Source organism: Malaclemys terrapin, chromosome 4 (assembly GCF_027887155.1).
Source record: "Malaclemys terrapin pileata isolate rMalTer1 chromosome 4, rMalTer1.hap1, whole genome shotgun sequence".
NCBI classification, from domain to species: Eukaryota; Metazoa; Chordata; order Testudines; family Emydidae; genus Malaclemys; species Malaclemys terrapin.
This window is the reverse complement of record NC_071508.1, coordinates 46,335,604-46,351,863: the sequence shown is the minus strand read 5'-3', so window position 1 is coordinate 46,351,863 and position 16,260 is coordinate 46,335,604. Positions and strand designations below refer to the sequence as shown.

Below are 16,260 nucleotides of genomic sequence, written 5' to 3'. Positions count from 1 at the left end.
GTTTGTTTGTTTTTGTGGGGAGGTTGTTTGGTTTTTTTTACAATTTCTTGTTTTTAAAAAATTTTAATGTACAACTTTTTATTATATGGCTTTCTTTTTTAATATAAAAGTGTTAAAATGTTAAGGAACAGACTTCAAACCACGAAATCCAAAGACACTATTAGTGAAGTCCAGAATGCTATCTATCTCTCACCACCTTTGATTTACAAACCAAGATTCACACTTCTGGGAAACAAACATATTTGTCAAGAGCATAGGGGGAGTATATGCGCTGCATATGCATGAGTAGAAGTAAAGAAATGGATGGGTTCTTTCTTTGAAAATGTGTTTTCACCATCTGTGCTGGGTACACAGGCCAGCATTCCAGAAATACACTTGGAAGCAGGAATTTCAATATTGGGTTGGTTTGCAGTTACATGTCTTTCTTCATAGTACTGTGTGAAAACACTACATCCTTAATAATTCATTATTAAAAGGTTTGACCCACAATGTAATAAGAATACCCTATCTGCCATTGTTTCTTATCTTTTATGCATACACACACACACACTGCTATGAAAAATTAGCAAACTATGAATCTGCATTGCAGAGTTTTAAAACTAGCCTCTTGGTTCATATCTGCTGGCCAATCCGAGTCTGTGTAAACATCTTAGATTTCAAATAAACTAAATCATAATCATGACTGATTAAACCTGAAGTATACAAAGGCAAAGTAAATTGAGCCAGGTACATGCAACAGAATGAAGATAAGATAGAAGCTGGTTATCATACACAGCAACATAAGAGTTGCCATTCTATTCTAGATTGTTGTCTCTGGTTATGGCCAATACATTGTTCCTCAGAGGAAAATGCAAACTAAAAATACAATGCACCTAGCCACTAAAAAGAACTTATAACATATACTGTAATACTAAAAGCAACTGAAATTACCAAAAAAAAAAAAAAAAAAAAAAAAAAAAAAAAACACACAACAAAAATTTCTTAATTCCAGGGGGTTATCTGATTTTAAACTACTAAAGTAAAAAGGGGTTCTTTTCTCCTGTATTTTCAATAGATTTATTTCATTCATTCAATCTTTTTCTCACATGGTTCTGCAACTTTTCGTTGGTTATGAAAAGTCAGTTCCAACATAGGGGCAAATATAGTCATAGGACTTCAGAGGCCCTCTGCAAATAAATGAATTTAAGCCCTTCCAGTTCTTTTTCCCCATAGGGAGCACAAACAACTATTGCCACACACATCCATCTTACCTCTTGAAACAGATGTTTAGGAAGTGGGTGTCTTTGACAACAGGTGTAGATGCTGGGGGGTCCATGGGACCAGACCAACTCTACAAAATGTTGGGAAGTTTCTCTATAGCACTGTCTTCCTTTTCTCAGTCGTGGCGGCTGCTACAGCCAGGTGTGGTACTAATGGTAGGATCTTCTCTAACATATACCAGAGCTACTGGGTATGTTCTCATGTGGATATGTGAGAACTGATTCCCCAAGTAATCTCCACCTGTATTCATAGAAGCCGTATGTCTAAATCTTCAATTACTGAGCTAAGTTTTATTTGCATTAGTAGTGTTTAGTATGTTCACTCTAACCAATTTACCTGACAAGCCAAGAACAGGGAATAAATTAAAACCATTAAACTTAAAATGATGTCGGAACAATTCACCTAGCAGAAATAACATTTTCTGTCACCTCTGGCTCATGATTCAGCTTTTTTATGTAGATGTACAGCTTACTTAGTGATAAATGAATAGATGATTCCCAGTTCAACTCTCCTGACAAACTGTTCCCATCACCTATGATTAATGAATACAAAATACAATATTGCTTGAACACAAAGACTTGTTTCTCATTCTGTCTCCTTTGAAATGGTTCCCTTGCTTGGCCTGGGTGAAATAAGATATGGATCCTTCAAATGGCCTGGGCAGAGTCCAATTGTCTTAACCAGCAGCTGCCACTTCTGCTTATCCTGGATGATAAAAAAAGAAAGAAAGAACACCTGGAACGTCTAAAAACAGAAACTGTCAGCACCTCTTTTGATGAGAGGAATCTGCCACACTATAGAACATGCAGTAGTTTGACCAGTACTAAAGAAACAAATTACTCAGTGCTGGAGACCTTGCAAACTACCATCCAGTATCTAACGTGCTCTTTCTAAGCAAGCTAATTGAAAAGTTAGTGACAAATAGTCTCTAATGCCAACTGTCAGCTGCCAGCATCCTGGATCCCTCTCAGTCAGGCTTCAGGCAAATTCATCAATGCAACAGGTGCTGCCCCTGACCTCCTGCTGTTCACAGGCAAGCCAAACACATCTGCAGTCATCCTGCTGCAGCCAGCTCTTCGCAGCACTTGACACCACTGAGCACCAAATACTCCTGTCCTACCTTCAAGAGGCTGTAGGTATGAATGGAAATGCCCTGAAATGCCTCAGGTTTTTCCTTTCAAACTGAACCCAGAGGGTCATTATGGGAGTTGTTCCTTCACCTCCATAGCCCTCACCTGTGCAGTCCCACAGGGCTCAAACTCTTCTGATGTTATTCAACATCTCTAAGAAGCCATTGGGAGCTGGTGAAGCAACACAGGCTGAAGTGCCAACAGTACTCAGACAACATCCAGCTCTACATTTCCTTTATGTCAAATGTAAATAGCACCACATAAAGAGGCCACACTAGCTAGAGGCAAGCTAGGCAGCTGCCTATGATGACAGATGTGGCCCGACAACCCTTCCATCATGACATCCTTCTGTAACATCCTTCACCTGCCCTCAGCCATGGGGTCCTTTCCGACGACTCGGTGCTATTGAATACCCAAATGCACCGCTACCTCGATATAACACGACCCGATATAACACGAATTTGGATATATCACGGTAAAGCAGTGCTCCAGGGGGGTGGGGCTGTGCACTCTGATGGATCAAAGCAAGTTCAACATAACACAGTTTCACCTATAACACGGTAAGATTCTTTTGGCTCCCGAGGATAGCATTATACCGAGGTAGAGGTTTAGCCATGACAGCAAAAACTACCCTCTTTCTATCTGTGATTGGCCCAAACATCGATCCCATCTGATGAGGCACAGACTAGCCAGAATGATCTATGCATTTATCATCTCCACATTTGATTTGATTATTGCAAATTATGGCTTGAAACAAAGCCACACTCTCTGAAAATTAGAGGATTGGCCAAAAGAAACCTGATGAGGTTCAACAAGGACAAGTGCAGAGTCCTGCACTTAGGACGGAAGAATCCCATGCACTGCTACAGACTAGGAACCAAATGGCTAGGCAGCAGTGGTGCAGAAAAGGACCTAGGAGTTACAGTGGTCGAGGAGCTGGATATAAGTCGACAGTGTGCCCTTGTTGCCAAAAAGGCTAACGGCATTTTGGGCTGTATAAGTAGGAGCATTGCCAGCAGATCGAGGGACGTAATCATTCCCCTCTATTCGACATTGGTGAGGCCTCATCTGGAGTACTGTGTCCAGTTTTGGGCCCCACACTACAAGAAGGATGTGGAAAAATTGGAAAGAGTCCAGCGGAGGGCAACAAAAATTATTAGGGGGCTGGAGCACATGACTTATGAGGGGAGGCTGAAGGAGAGAAGAATGGGGGTGGGGGATTTGATAGCTGCTTTCAACTACCTAAAAGGGGGTTCCAAAGAGGATGGATATAGACTGTTCTCAGTGGTACCAGATGACAGAACAAGGAGTAATGATCTCAAGTTGCAGTGGGGGAGGTTTAGGTTGGATATTAGGAAAAACTTTTTCACTAGGAGGGTGGTGAGGCACTGGAATGGGTTACCTAGGGAGGTGGTGGAATCTCCTTCCTTAGAGGTTTTTAAGATCAGGCTTGACAAAGCCCTGGCTGGGATGATTTAGTTGGGAATTGGTCCTGCTTTGAGCAGGGGGTTGGACTAGATGACCTCCTGAGGTCCCTTCCAATCCTGAGATTCTATGATTCTATGAAAATGCACCATTTTGTACAAAATGCCGCAGCCTGCCTACTTAATAACACAGGTTACTGTGAAAACATGGCCTGGGTGCACCTGTCCCTGAATACGGAGTCCTGTTCAAGGCCTCTGTGTCCTGATATTCACAGCTCTCCATGGGACTGGCCCTAGATCTCTGAGAGGGTATCTCTCCCTACATGACAGTGACCTCCCATGTCTTAGATAGCTACAGTCCAACACAACAATGCAACTGTTGTCCAGTGGAGGGAGGCTCACAAGTGGAGAAGACAGAACTTCCACGGGAGCTGAGCCTCGGCTGTGGAATTCACACCCACAAGACAAACTATAATTAAGGCACTCATCACATGCACAACTAAATGCAGAACTCTTTCTTTCAACTTTGCTTTCCCTCAGTCAGTTCTTTGTGCACACAACACACAAAAACAATAAACGAATGAAGCTGTTTCTCCTACAAGCTGGGAAGGCAGAGAGAGAGAGAGAAAGAGATTGATATTTCTATTTTTAAATATTTGAAGGACATGCAGATGATGATGGGGGCCATATAAAAAGACACAGCACACCTCACATATAATCTACTAAAGTCCCTGACCAACAATAGCTCTTCAGCTCTCCCACAGTACATCCAATTCTATCAAAGAACCTCAGCTTGTCTGTTCAGTGTCCCACTTCCTCCAGTGTAGAAAGTAGGGTTGCCACCCATCCAGTTTTTACCCGGACAGTCCAGTTTTTGGCTTCTGTGTCTGGGTGACTCAGGGTTGCCAGGTGCCCAGTTTCTGTGGACAGGGCAACCCTAAATGGCACCTGAACCAAAAGTCCAGTTACTGCAGGGTGGGGACAGGCCCGGGGTCATTAACTTGCTCCAGCTCCTGCTCAGCCAGGACCATCTCCTACCTGCTGGCAGGCTCCTTGAGATGATCCAGTGAGCGACGGGGGGAGCAGGGGAAAGAAGCAAGCGAAGGGCCCTGGGCCGGGGAAGAGATGGAACAGGGCGGGGCCTCAAGGGAAGAAGTGGAGCTGGGGCAGGACTTTGAGGAGGAGAGGCGGGGCGGGGTGGGGCCTCGGGGATCTGGTTACCAGCAATTAGAAAGGTGGCAACCCTAGTTGTTAGAAACTTGAACAGAGCAATGGCCATAGTGGATCAGACCAAAGATCCACCTAGTCCATTATCCAACACCCCTAACAGAACTGCCTAACCTCTGGCTTTTGGTCAGAGATACTGGCCTTCTGCTCTTTTTTCCAGCTTAATGGCAACTCATTGCTGCATCCAGCTAGACTAGCCGCTGGCCAGGTTTTTTGCTCTGTGGAGTCATGAGAGACTTTTTCCTCTCAACCACCAATAAAAACTGCTGTCTCCTCCAGCTGCTGGAGGTTGTCATCTAAAAAAACCCTATCCTTGGCCCAGTCGCTCAGTGGTGAACAAGCGCACTAGGGGTTCGGTTTGGGAAGGATGAGAGCCCCAAGGAAGTCTAAGGAATCACAGGGAGAGAGGCTAGAGAGCTGGAGGGGGACACACTGCAGACCAAAAGTCCCAGAGGAACCCCAGGATGGGGGCAGGATTGCTGGAAATGGTGCAACGAGAGTAGAGTCTGCTGCCCACAGCATACAGAAGAAAAGATAAGTTCGGCTCCCCCTGCTGGTAGAAGGCATCAAGTGTCAGGTTTCAAAAAAAAAAAAAAAACACTTATGAATGCCAGTCTTGGGAGGCAATGGGAGTGCACTGGAGAGGTAACACCCTGCTGTTGTTTCCTTATAGCCATGCACCAGACATTTAGCCAGGCACACTGAGGTGTTTGAGAATATTTAGTATCACTGTCACTCATCAATTCACCTGAACAGTTCTTTTGGAGCAGTGGCTGCCATGCATTTGCGCGCTCACAGTCCTTTGAGGAAAAAAAATTAAAAGTTTTCTGTGCACCCTGTAATTCCATTCCTAAAACAGAATTACAGGATTTTAATTTATCTGTCCCACCCCTGAAAAAATAACCCAGCAAACAAGACCAGCCCATACTACCTACTAGCATACCTGCAAAATTTTATTTGAAAAATTAGGGCCAGATCCTCAGCTAGCATATATCAGCAGAGCTCCATTAAAGTCAATGGAGTTATACCAATCTATACCTACTGAGGATCTGGCCATAAGGTTTAAATTAAGGAAGCAAAGAAACCATCTTCATTTCTTTCTTCAGTTGTATAACTCAAAAAGTGTCAAATTGTTCTTTCCCCCACTTTAAAAAAAAAAAAGGCAACAGAATTGTTCCATTTTTCACTGAGGAGAGAACTGACGTGGCCCAACTACTGCCCTGTTTAAACCCCTGGATGTAGGTTTACAATCTGAAAATGGGCATGCCCATAAAACAGTAGCATGAATGTCACTGGCGTGTTTTCTATTGAGGACACACTTGGCCATGACTTCTGCTCTTCACATGTATCTTTCCTACACCTAGCATTAAGGTAAAACTCCTAATACTGTAATTTTAGAAGATATTAGCAAAGCTTTTCAAAAGTTATTTTGGGTGCCTCAATTTTGGGCATATACAGCACTTATTTCTACGGATGAAAGATTCTGTATTTACTGTATAATACTATTTATAACTTTATTTCAAATAATTGCTTTGATCATCAGAATTTAAAAAAAAAAAAGTCACCAGAACTGACTTGGATCCTGTCCCTAGGACTGGGCCCTTAAAATGCCAAAGATGCCAGTTCAGATAGAACCGGCCTGATCAAACAGAGAAACCTCTGTATTATGCAGCTTTCAAAAGTGATTTTATGACACACTAACATCAATTTTGCCTTCAGCCACTGGATCATTTTTTACCTAAATAAACTGATCCAAGACATCCATAACATTTCTCCTGGATCTTATTACCTGGAAGTAATATTGCAAATTGCTCAAAGGCTATGTAAACCCTTTATAACATGGAGATTAAAAAGCATTAATTTTTCATGCATACATTCGTAAGCTGCTGATGAACAACAGCACTGATCCGCCACCGTGTTGGTTCAGGACTGACACATTGCTCCATGTGAAAGGACACTATAGACATTGTACATAATTCAGCACCTGAACACACCTACAGCACAGAAGCTCTAGCATACTCCAGAACTCATCTTCTCTCTTGACTACAATCACCAGAAGTATTGGCACCATTATAAGCTTGAAGGAATGTAGTGAAGGACTGTCTCCACAATAGAATCAGGCCTGGTAAAGCCACAGTTGCCACTACAACATAAACCATCATCCATCTTCCTCCAGTGGAGCTACAGCAGCAGAATAATGGAGTTGCCTAATGTGAAGGGGATGGTGAAAGAAATAATATACTGTAACTGAATAATTAAGAATTAATTATTTAAAATCCTTATTTGCATCAAAGAATGAACCATGTAAGATGTAACCTACTTTATCTCTTTCTATACCAACAAGAAGAAACAAATAATTTATGTCAACTGTAAGGGAACGCCCTATTATGAAAGGCATCTGATGCTATGTTCTTATTCTAGTAAATATGTAAGATGTCTTCAGATTCTTGGATTTTTTTTTTTAATAAAAGCCCGCTCTGACAAATCTATAGGGCTGCTTTGGTTTCCTCATACACAATCTGGAATGAGATATATATTGGCATAAGTTTGATGTTCAATGCTTATTATGCCTACCAGAAAACCATAAGTCAAGTGTTGCAATACTTCATAATTAAAGAAATTCAGTAAACCTCCTGCCAATATGTAGGTTCTGGGGAAAGAGGTAAAAGCCAGGTAAAGTGAGGAGGTGGGCTAATAAGCTAGACTTTCAATACAGGTGTCATTACCGCTCATTTCAGTCATTAAAAAGATGTTTGATGCAATATTTAAAGGTACTGAGGGCCTAATTCTACTACCCTTACTCACTTTGAACTAGATTCTGATGCCCTTACCTACACTAACATTTTCCTCCTCCTCCCCCTGCGGGCCATGAGTCAATTAATTAATTAACAGTCCCACTGATTTCAGTGGGACTACTTGCAGAGTGAGGCACTATGCAATATAAGAAAGGGTAACAGAATCAGGCCCAGAATAATTGTTCAAACAAGCATTAACAGACAGTTAGATTAAACTGCCCTCTGAAAAACAAAATTTATTTGCTCTGGTAACATGGCTGGAATGAGGAGTTCTCAACACTTCATGCCTTGCTCACCAAGAACAGTAATGAATGAATGGAACACACATAGGTCAAACACATTCATTAAAAATAGATACAGGCCAGACTAGATAAGGAGATTTACATTTACTTGGCTAGGTAGATTTTGTTTGTGAAAACTAAAATGAGAGCAGTTTAGAATCTGCATAAGACCTACATGGTCGCATATACACCTGACCCAGCAAAGTAAATTTTTGCTCTGACAGAGGGAGAGCAACACCACACTATTAACAAACACCACAACTAGGGATGTGAAATTTACCACAGATTGCTTTGTAAATCACTCTGCCTGGAGTCTGAAAGGCACCTTAGCTCAATGCAGTTTGTCCTTTCCAAGAATAAGTCAGATCCTTCAACAACTGATTGTAATTACAGTGTCAAAGCCTAGGACTCATGCAACCCTCTGCTCCCCCTCCTGCCAGAGTAGTGCCTTACGGCAGCAGCATTTGACCCCAAGCAGCTGTCAGGACATCAGGGAAGAAGGACGTTGGAGGGCAGAGGGCGGGCTACACGAGTGGTAGGGCACTGCCAGCAGCGGCGGCCCCCAGGGGGAAGCGAAGTTTACTACTCACACAGTGAAGTGATACACGAAGCACTTCCAGCCGGTGGGTCTCTCTAGGAAGTTATAGACCCTGCCTTGGATGTTGGTCCTGCTCAGCAGCGGTCTGCGGATGCTATAGATGGAGACCCGAGGGTCCAAGTTGATGTGTGGCCGGGGGCAGTCCGTGTTCACCACCACCACCATCTCTCTCTTGTACTGCGGCTCGCCCCGATCCGGATCCGCCGGCTGGCTGGAGCCCTGCTGCATCTGCTCCTGGGCGGGGGGCATAGGGGCATAGTGGGCACTGGGGCTGTTTTCAGCCAGCTCCAGGGCGCAGGGCTTCTTGCTGGGAGTCATGCTCCCTTTCCGGGACCCAGGCAGCCGTCCCAAGCTCCAGCGTCTCTTCTCAGGCTTGGGGGAGGAGGTCATGGCCGGAGGGGCGTGGGGGGAAGGAGGAGGAGGAGGAGTGTGCGCGATGAAGGAGGGAAAGGGGCAGCCACTGCAGGGGCGAGAGGGCAGGGATGCAGCCCCGGCGCTGCCCCGGGGAAGGAAGGCGGGAGGGACAGCCAGCCACCGCTGGGGAGTCTCTCTCACACCCTCCCTTCCCCGCTCCCGGAGCGCTCCTAGCCCGGCCCACCCCGGGGGACGGCCCCCGCCGGGAAAGGTACGAGGTCTCCGCCTCCCACCCAGGGGAGGCTCCGAGCCCGGGTGACCGCGGGAGCTGCCTCGCCCCCGGGCATTCCCCGGGCAGTTGGCACGAACTACTCGCTCGCTCGGGGGAGGGTGCCCGGCCCCCCGCTTGGAGCCGGAGTGTAAAGCAGAAAGCCCGCCATGGGCACTGCCCGCTCCAAGGGCCGGGGCAGGTCAGGCAATGCCGCACCGCTCGCAGCATTGCCCGCCTGCCTGCCGGTGGCAGCAGAGATGGGGACTGGGTGCTGCCTTGGGGTTGCACCAGGTGATGGGGACCTGATTGTCTTTGTGGGACCGATGAGCCATACACCAACCCTGGTAAGGGAAAGGAAAGAGCCACTCTGTTGGCTAAAAGAACAGGAGTAGTGTGGCACCTTAGAGACTAACACATTTATTTGAGCATAAGCTTTCATGGGCTACAGCCCACTTCATTGGATGCATAGAATGGAACATATAGTAAGGAGATATATATACACATATAGAGAACATGAAAAGGTAGGAGTTGCCCTACCAACTCTAAGAGGCTAATCAATTAAGATGAGCAAATATCAGCAGGAGGGAAAAAAAAACTTTTGTACTGATAATCAAGATGACCAATTTCAGGCAGTTTGACAAGAAGGTGTGAGGATACTTAACATGGGGAAATAGAGTCAATGTGTGTAATGGCTCAGCCATTCCCAGTCTTTATTCAAGCCTAAATTGATGGTATCTAGTTTGCATATTAATTCAACTTCAGCAGTTTCTTGTTGGAGTCTGTTTTTGAAGCTTTTCTGTTGCAAGATCGCCACCTTTAAGTCTGTTACTGAGTGACCAGAGAGGTTGAAGTGTTCTCCTACTGGTTTTCAAATGTTATGATTCCTGATGTCAGATTTGTGTCCGTTTATTCTTTTGCATAGAGACTGTCCGGTTTGGCCAATGTACATGGCAGAGGGGCATTGCTGGTACATGATGGCATATATCACATTGGTAGATGTGCAGGTGAAAAAGCCCCTGATGGCATGGCTGATGTGATTAGGTCCTATGATGATGTCACTTGAATAGATATGTGGACAGAGTTGGTTGGATTTAAAAAAAAACAAAACCAAAAAAGGACAGCATCATAGCTCACTGGCTAGCCACCAGGGGAGAAAGCAGCTGTATCCTTTCAAGCTTACAATAACTTTCTTCAAGGTGAACGTAAGAGCAGGTGAGGGACTTTACCTCAGAAGGGGCTTTCTGAGGAACGATCCCTTTGCAGAGCTGTTTCATATGTTGGTGATGCTGGTGCAGGGCTGTGTCTACAGACACAATGTCCTCTACTAGATCTCTAGGTGTAAATAATAATTTGTGTCTTAGGCTTTGGTGCTAAACTGTTCTTTTTATTGTTATCTCACCTCCCCGCCCCACACACTCCATTTGTCCATTTCCTCCACTGGTTGGATCCTATCTGACATGCAGATCATGAGTAGGATTTATTAGAAATTCTCCCCCAGAAGGTTATTCCATTGGAAAATGCTGACTGGTCAAAATCAAAATGGTTTGTGGGGACAGGGTTCCGGCCCGTTTGCCCACTTGGCTACCAACTTTTTGGCAGCCCCACCCGGCAGGCTGATGGAGAACAGACTGTGGAAGCTCTGGGAACACCAGCCCCCAAGTTCCCAGGCTGTCAGCTCTTCCGTACGCCAGGCTCCCAAGAGATCCCAGGGGGTGCAGGGTCAGTGGCTGCAAGGCAGCCCACCATTCAGACTGTCCCAGACACGGGCCCATTCGCTTTCCCACAGTAATTAAAAAATTTTGATTTTCATTCTAAAGCAGAATCAAATCATATTTTGAAATCTTCTGTGAAATGGAATTATCTTTCTCCACACAGCTCTAATTGTGAGGTTACTGGTGCAAGGACTCAAGTATCAGAGGGGTAGCCGTGTTAGTCTGAAACTGTAAAAAGCAACAGAGGGTCCTGTGGCACCTTTAAGACTAACAGAAGTATAGGGAGCATAACTTGCATCTGAAGAAGTGAGGTTCTTACCCACGAAAGCTTATGCTCCCAATACTTCTGTTAGTCTTAAAGGTGCCACAGGACCCTCTGTTGCTTGGTGCAAGGATTGTCTTCCTTGTTATTTCTCTGTAACAGCGCCTTTCACAAGGGGGCCCTAGTTTTTCATTGTGGTTTCTAGGTGCTACCATGATATAAATAAATGATGAATAGGTGGTTGAACTAGAGAGCAATAAGTTTTGCCCTTTAGCTCTCGGACCATAGTTGACCCTCTCTTCACCACCTTTAAAATATGTTTGCTTTAGTGGAGGCCCCCTGCTATATGTGTTTGGCCATTACTGTTATGTTATGTGAGGGCTTGGCCCAGTTTTTCTGTTTACTATTTTAAGCAATGACTTACTTTACTATGACAAATTGTTTCACGCCACAGTTACAAGAGCCTATGCTGCAGCAATTAGCTAACAATTTCTATTCCCAGACCTAAAGGGGAGATTATCTTTGCTCTGGAGAGCTGTTTTTTTCCTTCTAGGCCAGAATAGAGTAGAACTAGCTGTGCTGAGTTCATGGGAGATACTTGTGCTTAAACAAAAAAATGTTGTGGTAAGATAAGGGGCTATATAAAGTTAAACAAAAACAGCCTTACTCATTGCAGCTCCATTCAAACCAGAGAGAGCTACGCAGGGGGATTGGGCCAAATCCTCAGGAAGTATAATGAGCATGATTTTATTATTTGGCCTATTGTCTATTACATGAAGAAAAGCAAAATATTGATCTTACAAACAATAAAGACTAAATACATCCGTTTGAAAAATAAGATGGCAGTGATTGTTTTTTATGAAAAAAATAAAACATGATTAGCAAGTCACTTTAGCAAAACAGCATGCCAGAAGAAGGGAGATCTGCCTTTCACCTAATCTAGAGACAGCCAGATTGTGACTAATTGGCACTGACCCACGTTGGGAGTGGTATGAAGTCACTGTCTGTCACTTTCTGTACCATGTAGGGACAATCCACATGCTACACTGTGGTGTAACATACCACCCTTTCTGTACCCTGCCAGCTCCACTGACCGGTACATTGGTGTTGGAGGTCATGGCTGTGCCTCCTCACTGTCCCCTTTGTGGTACCTTCACAGTTGCCAACTTTCACGGGGTAAAAAAAGCACGCTGATGTTCACAATAAACCAAAAATAAAGCTAATCCCATTTCAAAACAAGGCCAAAACAAGCCAATCCCTAAGAACCCCAATACTCTATGTGACTAGATCCAGACTGCGTCCAGTCTGGGACTGGATAGGCCTGCTGTGCACCCCTGACTCTCTCTCCCCTCCTTGCCCCTGCTTGCCAGAAGCCAATCAGAAAAAAAAAAAAAAAAAAAAAAAGAAGCAGCAACAAGCTGCAAGCCAAACAAGCAAAAAGCTACAAGCCAAAAACTAGCCAACAAGCAACTCACAAGCCAATTCAGCCGAAAACAAGCCCAATTTCTGCATTTTTTTCACGGGTTTAGAATGTCTGGGTACCTTGTGCCCTGGGTTTGCTAGGAGAAAATAGACCTTGTGCTCCCCCAAGTGCACAGACTGTAATTGTGCCCAGTCCTTGTGGATAGGATGTAAGGGGGAAGAGAATGCCTCTCCAGACCCTGTGCACCTGTACAATGGCCATGAAAAATCTGTCCCTTATTATAACCGATTGTATGACTTAATAACAAGGTTTTTGTATCTAATCTAGTCAAAATGATCGTTTGGTTTTTCGATTAGCCAATGGAAGTGCTGATAATGCAAAGAGGAAAGTTTTGGATTTCAGTAGAAATGGAATGATGCCTTCTCTCTGGCCTCCAGTAACAACTTCCTGGGCTCAGAATTGGCAGGGATTTTAGTAACGTTTGATTGTGATGTGTTTGGCAGCCAGCAAGACCATCCTTGTGACTCTTTGGGCAAGATTGCAAAGGTCCCCCGCCTTTATTTACGTGAGATGAGCAATTACCCATATGAGTAGGGTACTCACAAACTAACTTTTTGTATATTGCCAATCTCTTTTGTTATGGGGTTACTTAAGCCCAGAGTGAAAAATGAAAAAATTCAATTACAACCCTCCATTGGTTGAGGCCTACCACTTTGGGGTTCTAGTCCTTGACTAGGGCTTCTAGGCCCTATGATGAGAATATTAATAAAGTTTGATATGGAAAAGTTAATCTATTTGTTTTTTAAATAAAATATGACATTTCTATAAAAGCAAGGCATACTTTTCTGGACTATACAGTAACCTATCCCTGGAGACACAGACAAGAAGATTGAAAAAAATCAAGAAAAATAAGGGACAACAAAGATGCCTGAAAGGTAAACTTTAAATTTGATTAAGATGCTCTTTGAAACCTGAGTAATTGTTTTAAGGATACTGTGACATGGTTTTATATTTTCTTAATTAAAACATGAGATGATGACAAAAGAGGTGGTAGGAATTCTGAGACAGGTTTTAGACTTGGAGAGAGAGGAAACCTCACATAAAATTACTTCCAGCATAAAAAACAAGACAGAAGATGTAGTCATCCTGTTAAGGAAGTAAAAGAAGAAAATTAAAGGTTAAAAAAATAAGAGGAATATATTTATACTTAAGTATCTCTAAACAAATACAGGAAGGTGAACAAATAAGAATTAAAAGTGATACTAAATGATGGAGAGTATGACATAGTGGCATAACTGAAAGCTAGTGGGATGATTCTCTCAAATGAAATGTCAAAACTGAGTTCTTAGCACCTGAATCCAGGGAATAATTACTTTAATTATAAGGCAGAAGAGTCATTAAGTACCTGGTATTTTATGTACAGCATGCAACATCTTCAAATATAAACAATTACATAATATGTATGCACCAATTCCAGTTTCTCTTCATTACAAGTTATTCTTGTCTCTCTATTAATTTATATATACACTTTTGTATTTTGTTTCTATTTTACAAAAGAAAAAAATAATTTAAAACAGAAGAAAACAAAAACTCCGAGGAGCACTGCATAGATAAAAGAACTAGGAATAGAAAGAAGAGGGGGAAGAGTGTCAAAAATGTGTACCAAGTCAGGCAGCAATGCTTTGATACCGAAGGCAGTAGTGAAATGCTTTGGATAAGGAGGATACGGGGAATTAAAAATTAAGGAGGAACTGTAATACAGTCAACATTGTCACTGCTGCTCAGTAGTAATTTCAATTTACAATCTATGAAGGACATAGTAAATATTTAAGAATCAGAAAGGAAAAGGTTAATAAGATATAATATTGTGAACTTATTACAACAAGGTACCATGTTATACATTTGCATCTGGAGCAAGATGGTACATTTGAAATTGGATTTTAGGCACTGGCCTAATTCTGCTCCCATTAAAGTCTATGGCAAAATTCCCAGCCCACTGACGTTGATAGGAGTAGAGTGAGTCCATCATTCAGCACTCTTAAAAAAAAAAAAAAAAAAAAAAAAAAAAAAAAAAAAAATCACACACTGAGTCTATGGTAGATCATGAATTTTTGTCCCACCTTGGCGCTGTTTTTATATTCATCACCCATGTATATAGTTGGATGTGAGATGTATTTTTAAGGTCTTAGCTTTTGAGTTGTATATATTATACTTATTATACAGCATAAAAATGCAGAGTCACATCTTTCACCATTACTGAACATTTATAAGGCAGAGTTGGTGCAGTGAGTTTCAGAATAGGGACACACTTTCTTTGTGTAGTTAGTTCCCTGTATCTAATCTAAGAGTTGTGCAGTTTGAAAGCGTATGGTTGCTGTGTGTGTCCTGAAAACCAAAACACTTACACTGGCAATTATAGACTTCCGTGTCAGATAGTTTTTCAACATAACTAAGTTTGACTTTGATATCTGCATTCTAACTGTTGCTGCTAAAGGTTTTTTCCGTTTTCTTCTCTCTCTCTCTTTTTTTTTTTTTTTTGGTGCTACTTCCTGTTTAATGAAAACTTCTGTGCAGCTGTGGAGATGGGGGTGGGGAGAGAAGTTTTTGATGTAAACAAAACTTTCCATGGAGAAACAGCAACATATGTTTTAACAACAACAACAACAACTCCTTGCTTAAAATCAGTGCTAGTGCCTACCTGAATTCCACTCACTGTAGAGTCCCCAGGTTAATCATTCTGTAAGAAGTCAATTTAAAAAGCCAACCAAAGAAATAGGTAACTGTGACTCAATAAGCAACTGAGCAGTATTGTCCTTAGTGAACTATGGTTCACCATGGAGAAATACAGAATGTTTCAGATACTTTCATACATTAACATATGCACAGTTTTGCAAACTCACAATATTCACTGTTTTTCTTAGTGCCCCAACTCCTGGAGGCATGTAATTACATGAGAATTTCAGTTTTCACTTAAAAAAGAAAAAAAAAGTTTCTAGCCCTCACAGTTGCAAAGTAAAGCCTGAGAACAAGACTCTAAAGGATCAAAACCCAAATAAAAAGAACCCTAAATTTCTTTATTTGCTGTTTTTAAAACTAATTAATTTTAAGTCAGTATCATGATTTTTGAGGAGTTGACTCGTTTTTAAATGCTTAGGGTGGGCAAAAGTGTATACAGGCTACTGCTTGGAGTTTTCAGTGCACATGTGAATGAATTAGACACCGTTTTAAATTGTTAATAAGTCAAAATCTGCCCTCATACCACACTACTAGAATCAAAAGCTGAGATTTTTAAAGCTACCAACTATATTGGGTCACTCAAATCCCATTAAAACTAATGAGGACTGAGTGTCCAGATCCCCTAGGTGATTTAGAATTTGTCCCAGTCTTCACTGTATTTTAAACTGTGCAGCACCTGAGGATCTCAGCAGTGGGGTGCATCGTAAATACAATTATTACAATAAATTTTCTTTTAATTATTCTGTATCAGGGTGAACTATTTTAACTGGCCCAGAAAGTTTTACCA

General features: G+C 42.5%; 1 protein-coding gene across 2 annotated transcripts in view; it reads right to left on the bottom strand.

Annotated features, from left to right (window-relative positions):
* The window catches only part of KCNQ1 (potassium voltage-gated channel subfamily Q member 1), a 559,181-nt gene extending 549,905 nt beyond the window's left edge, over positions 1–9,276 (bottom strand). For both annotated transcript variants that reach the window (XM_054028151.1, XM_054028153.1), the window contains exon 1: positions 8,708–9,276. In XM_054028151.1, coding sequence (XP_053884126.1) covers positions 8,708–9,105 — 398 coding nt within the window. In that variant the 5' untranslated portion in view covers positions 9,106–9,276. The remainder of the gene's footprint in view (positions 1–8,707) is intronic.
* Positions 9,277–16,260: the final 6,984 nt, after the last annotated feature.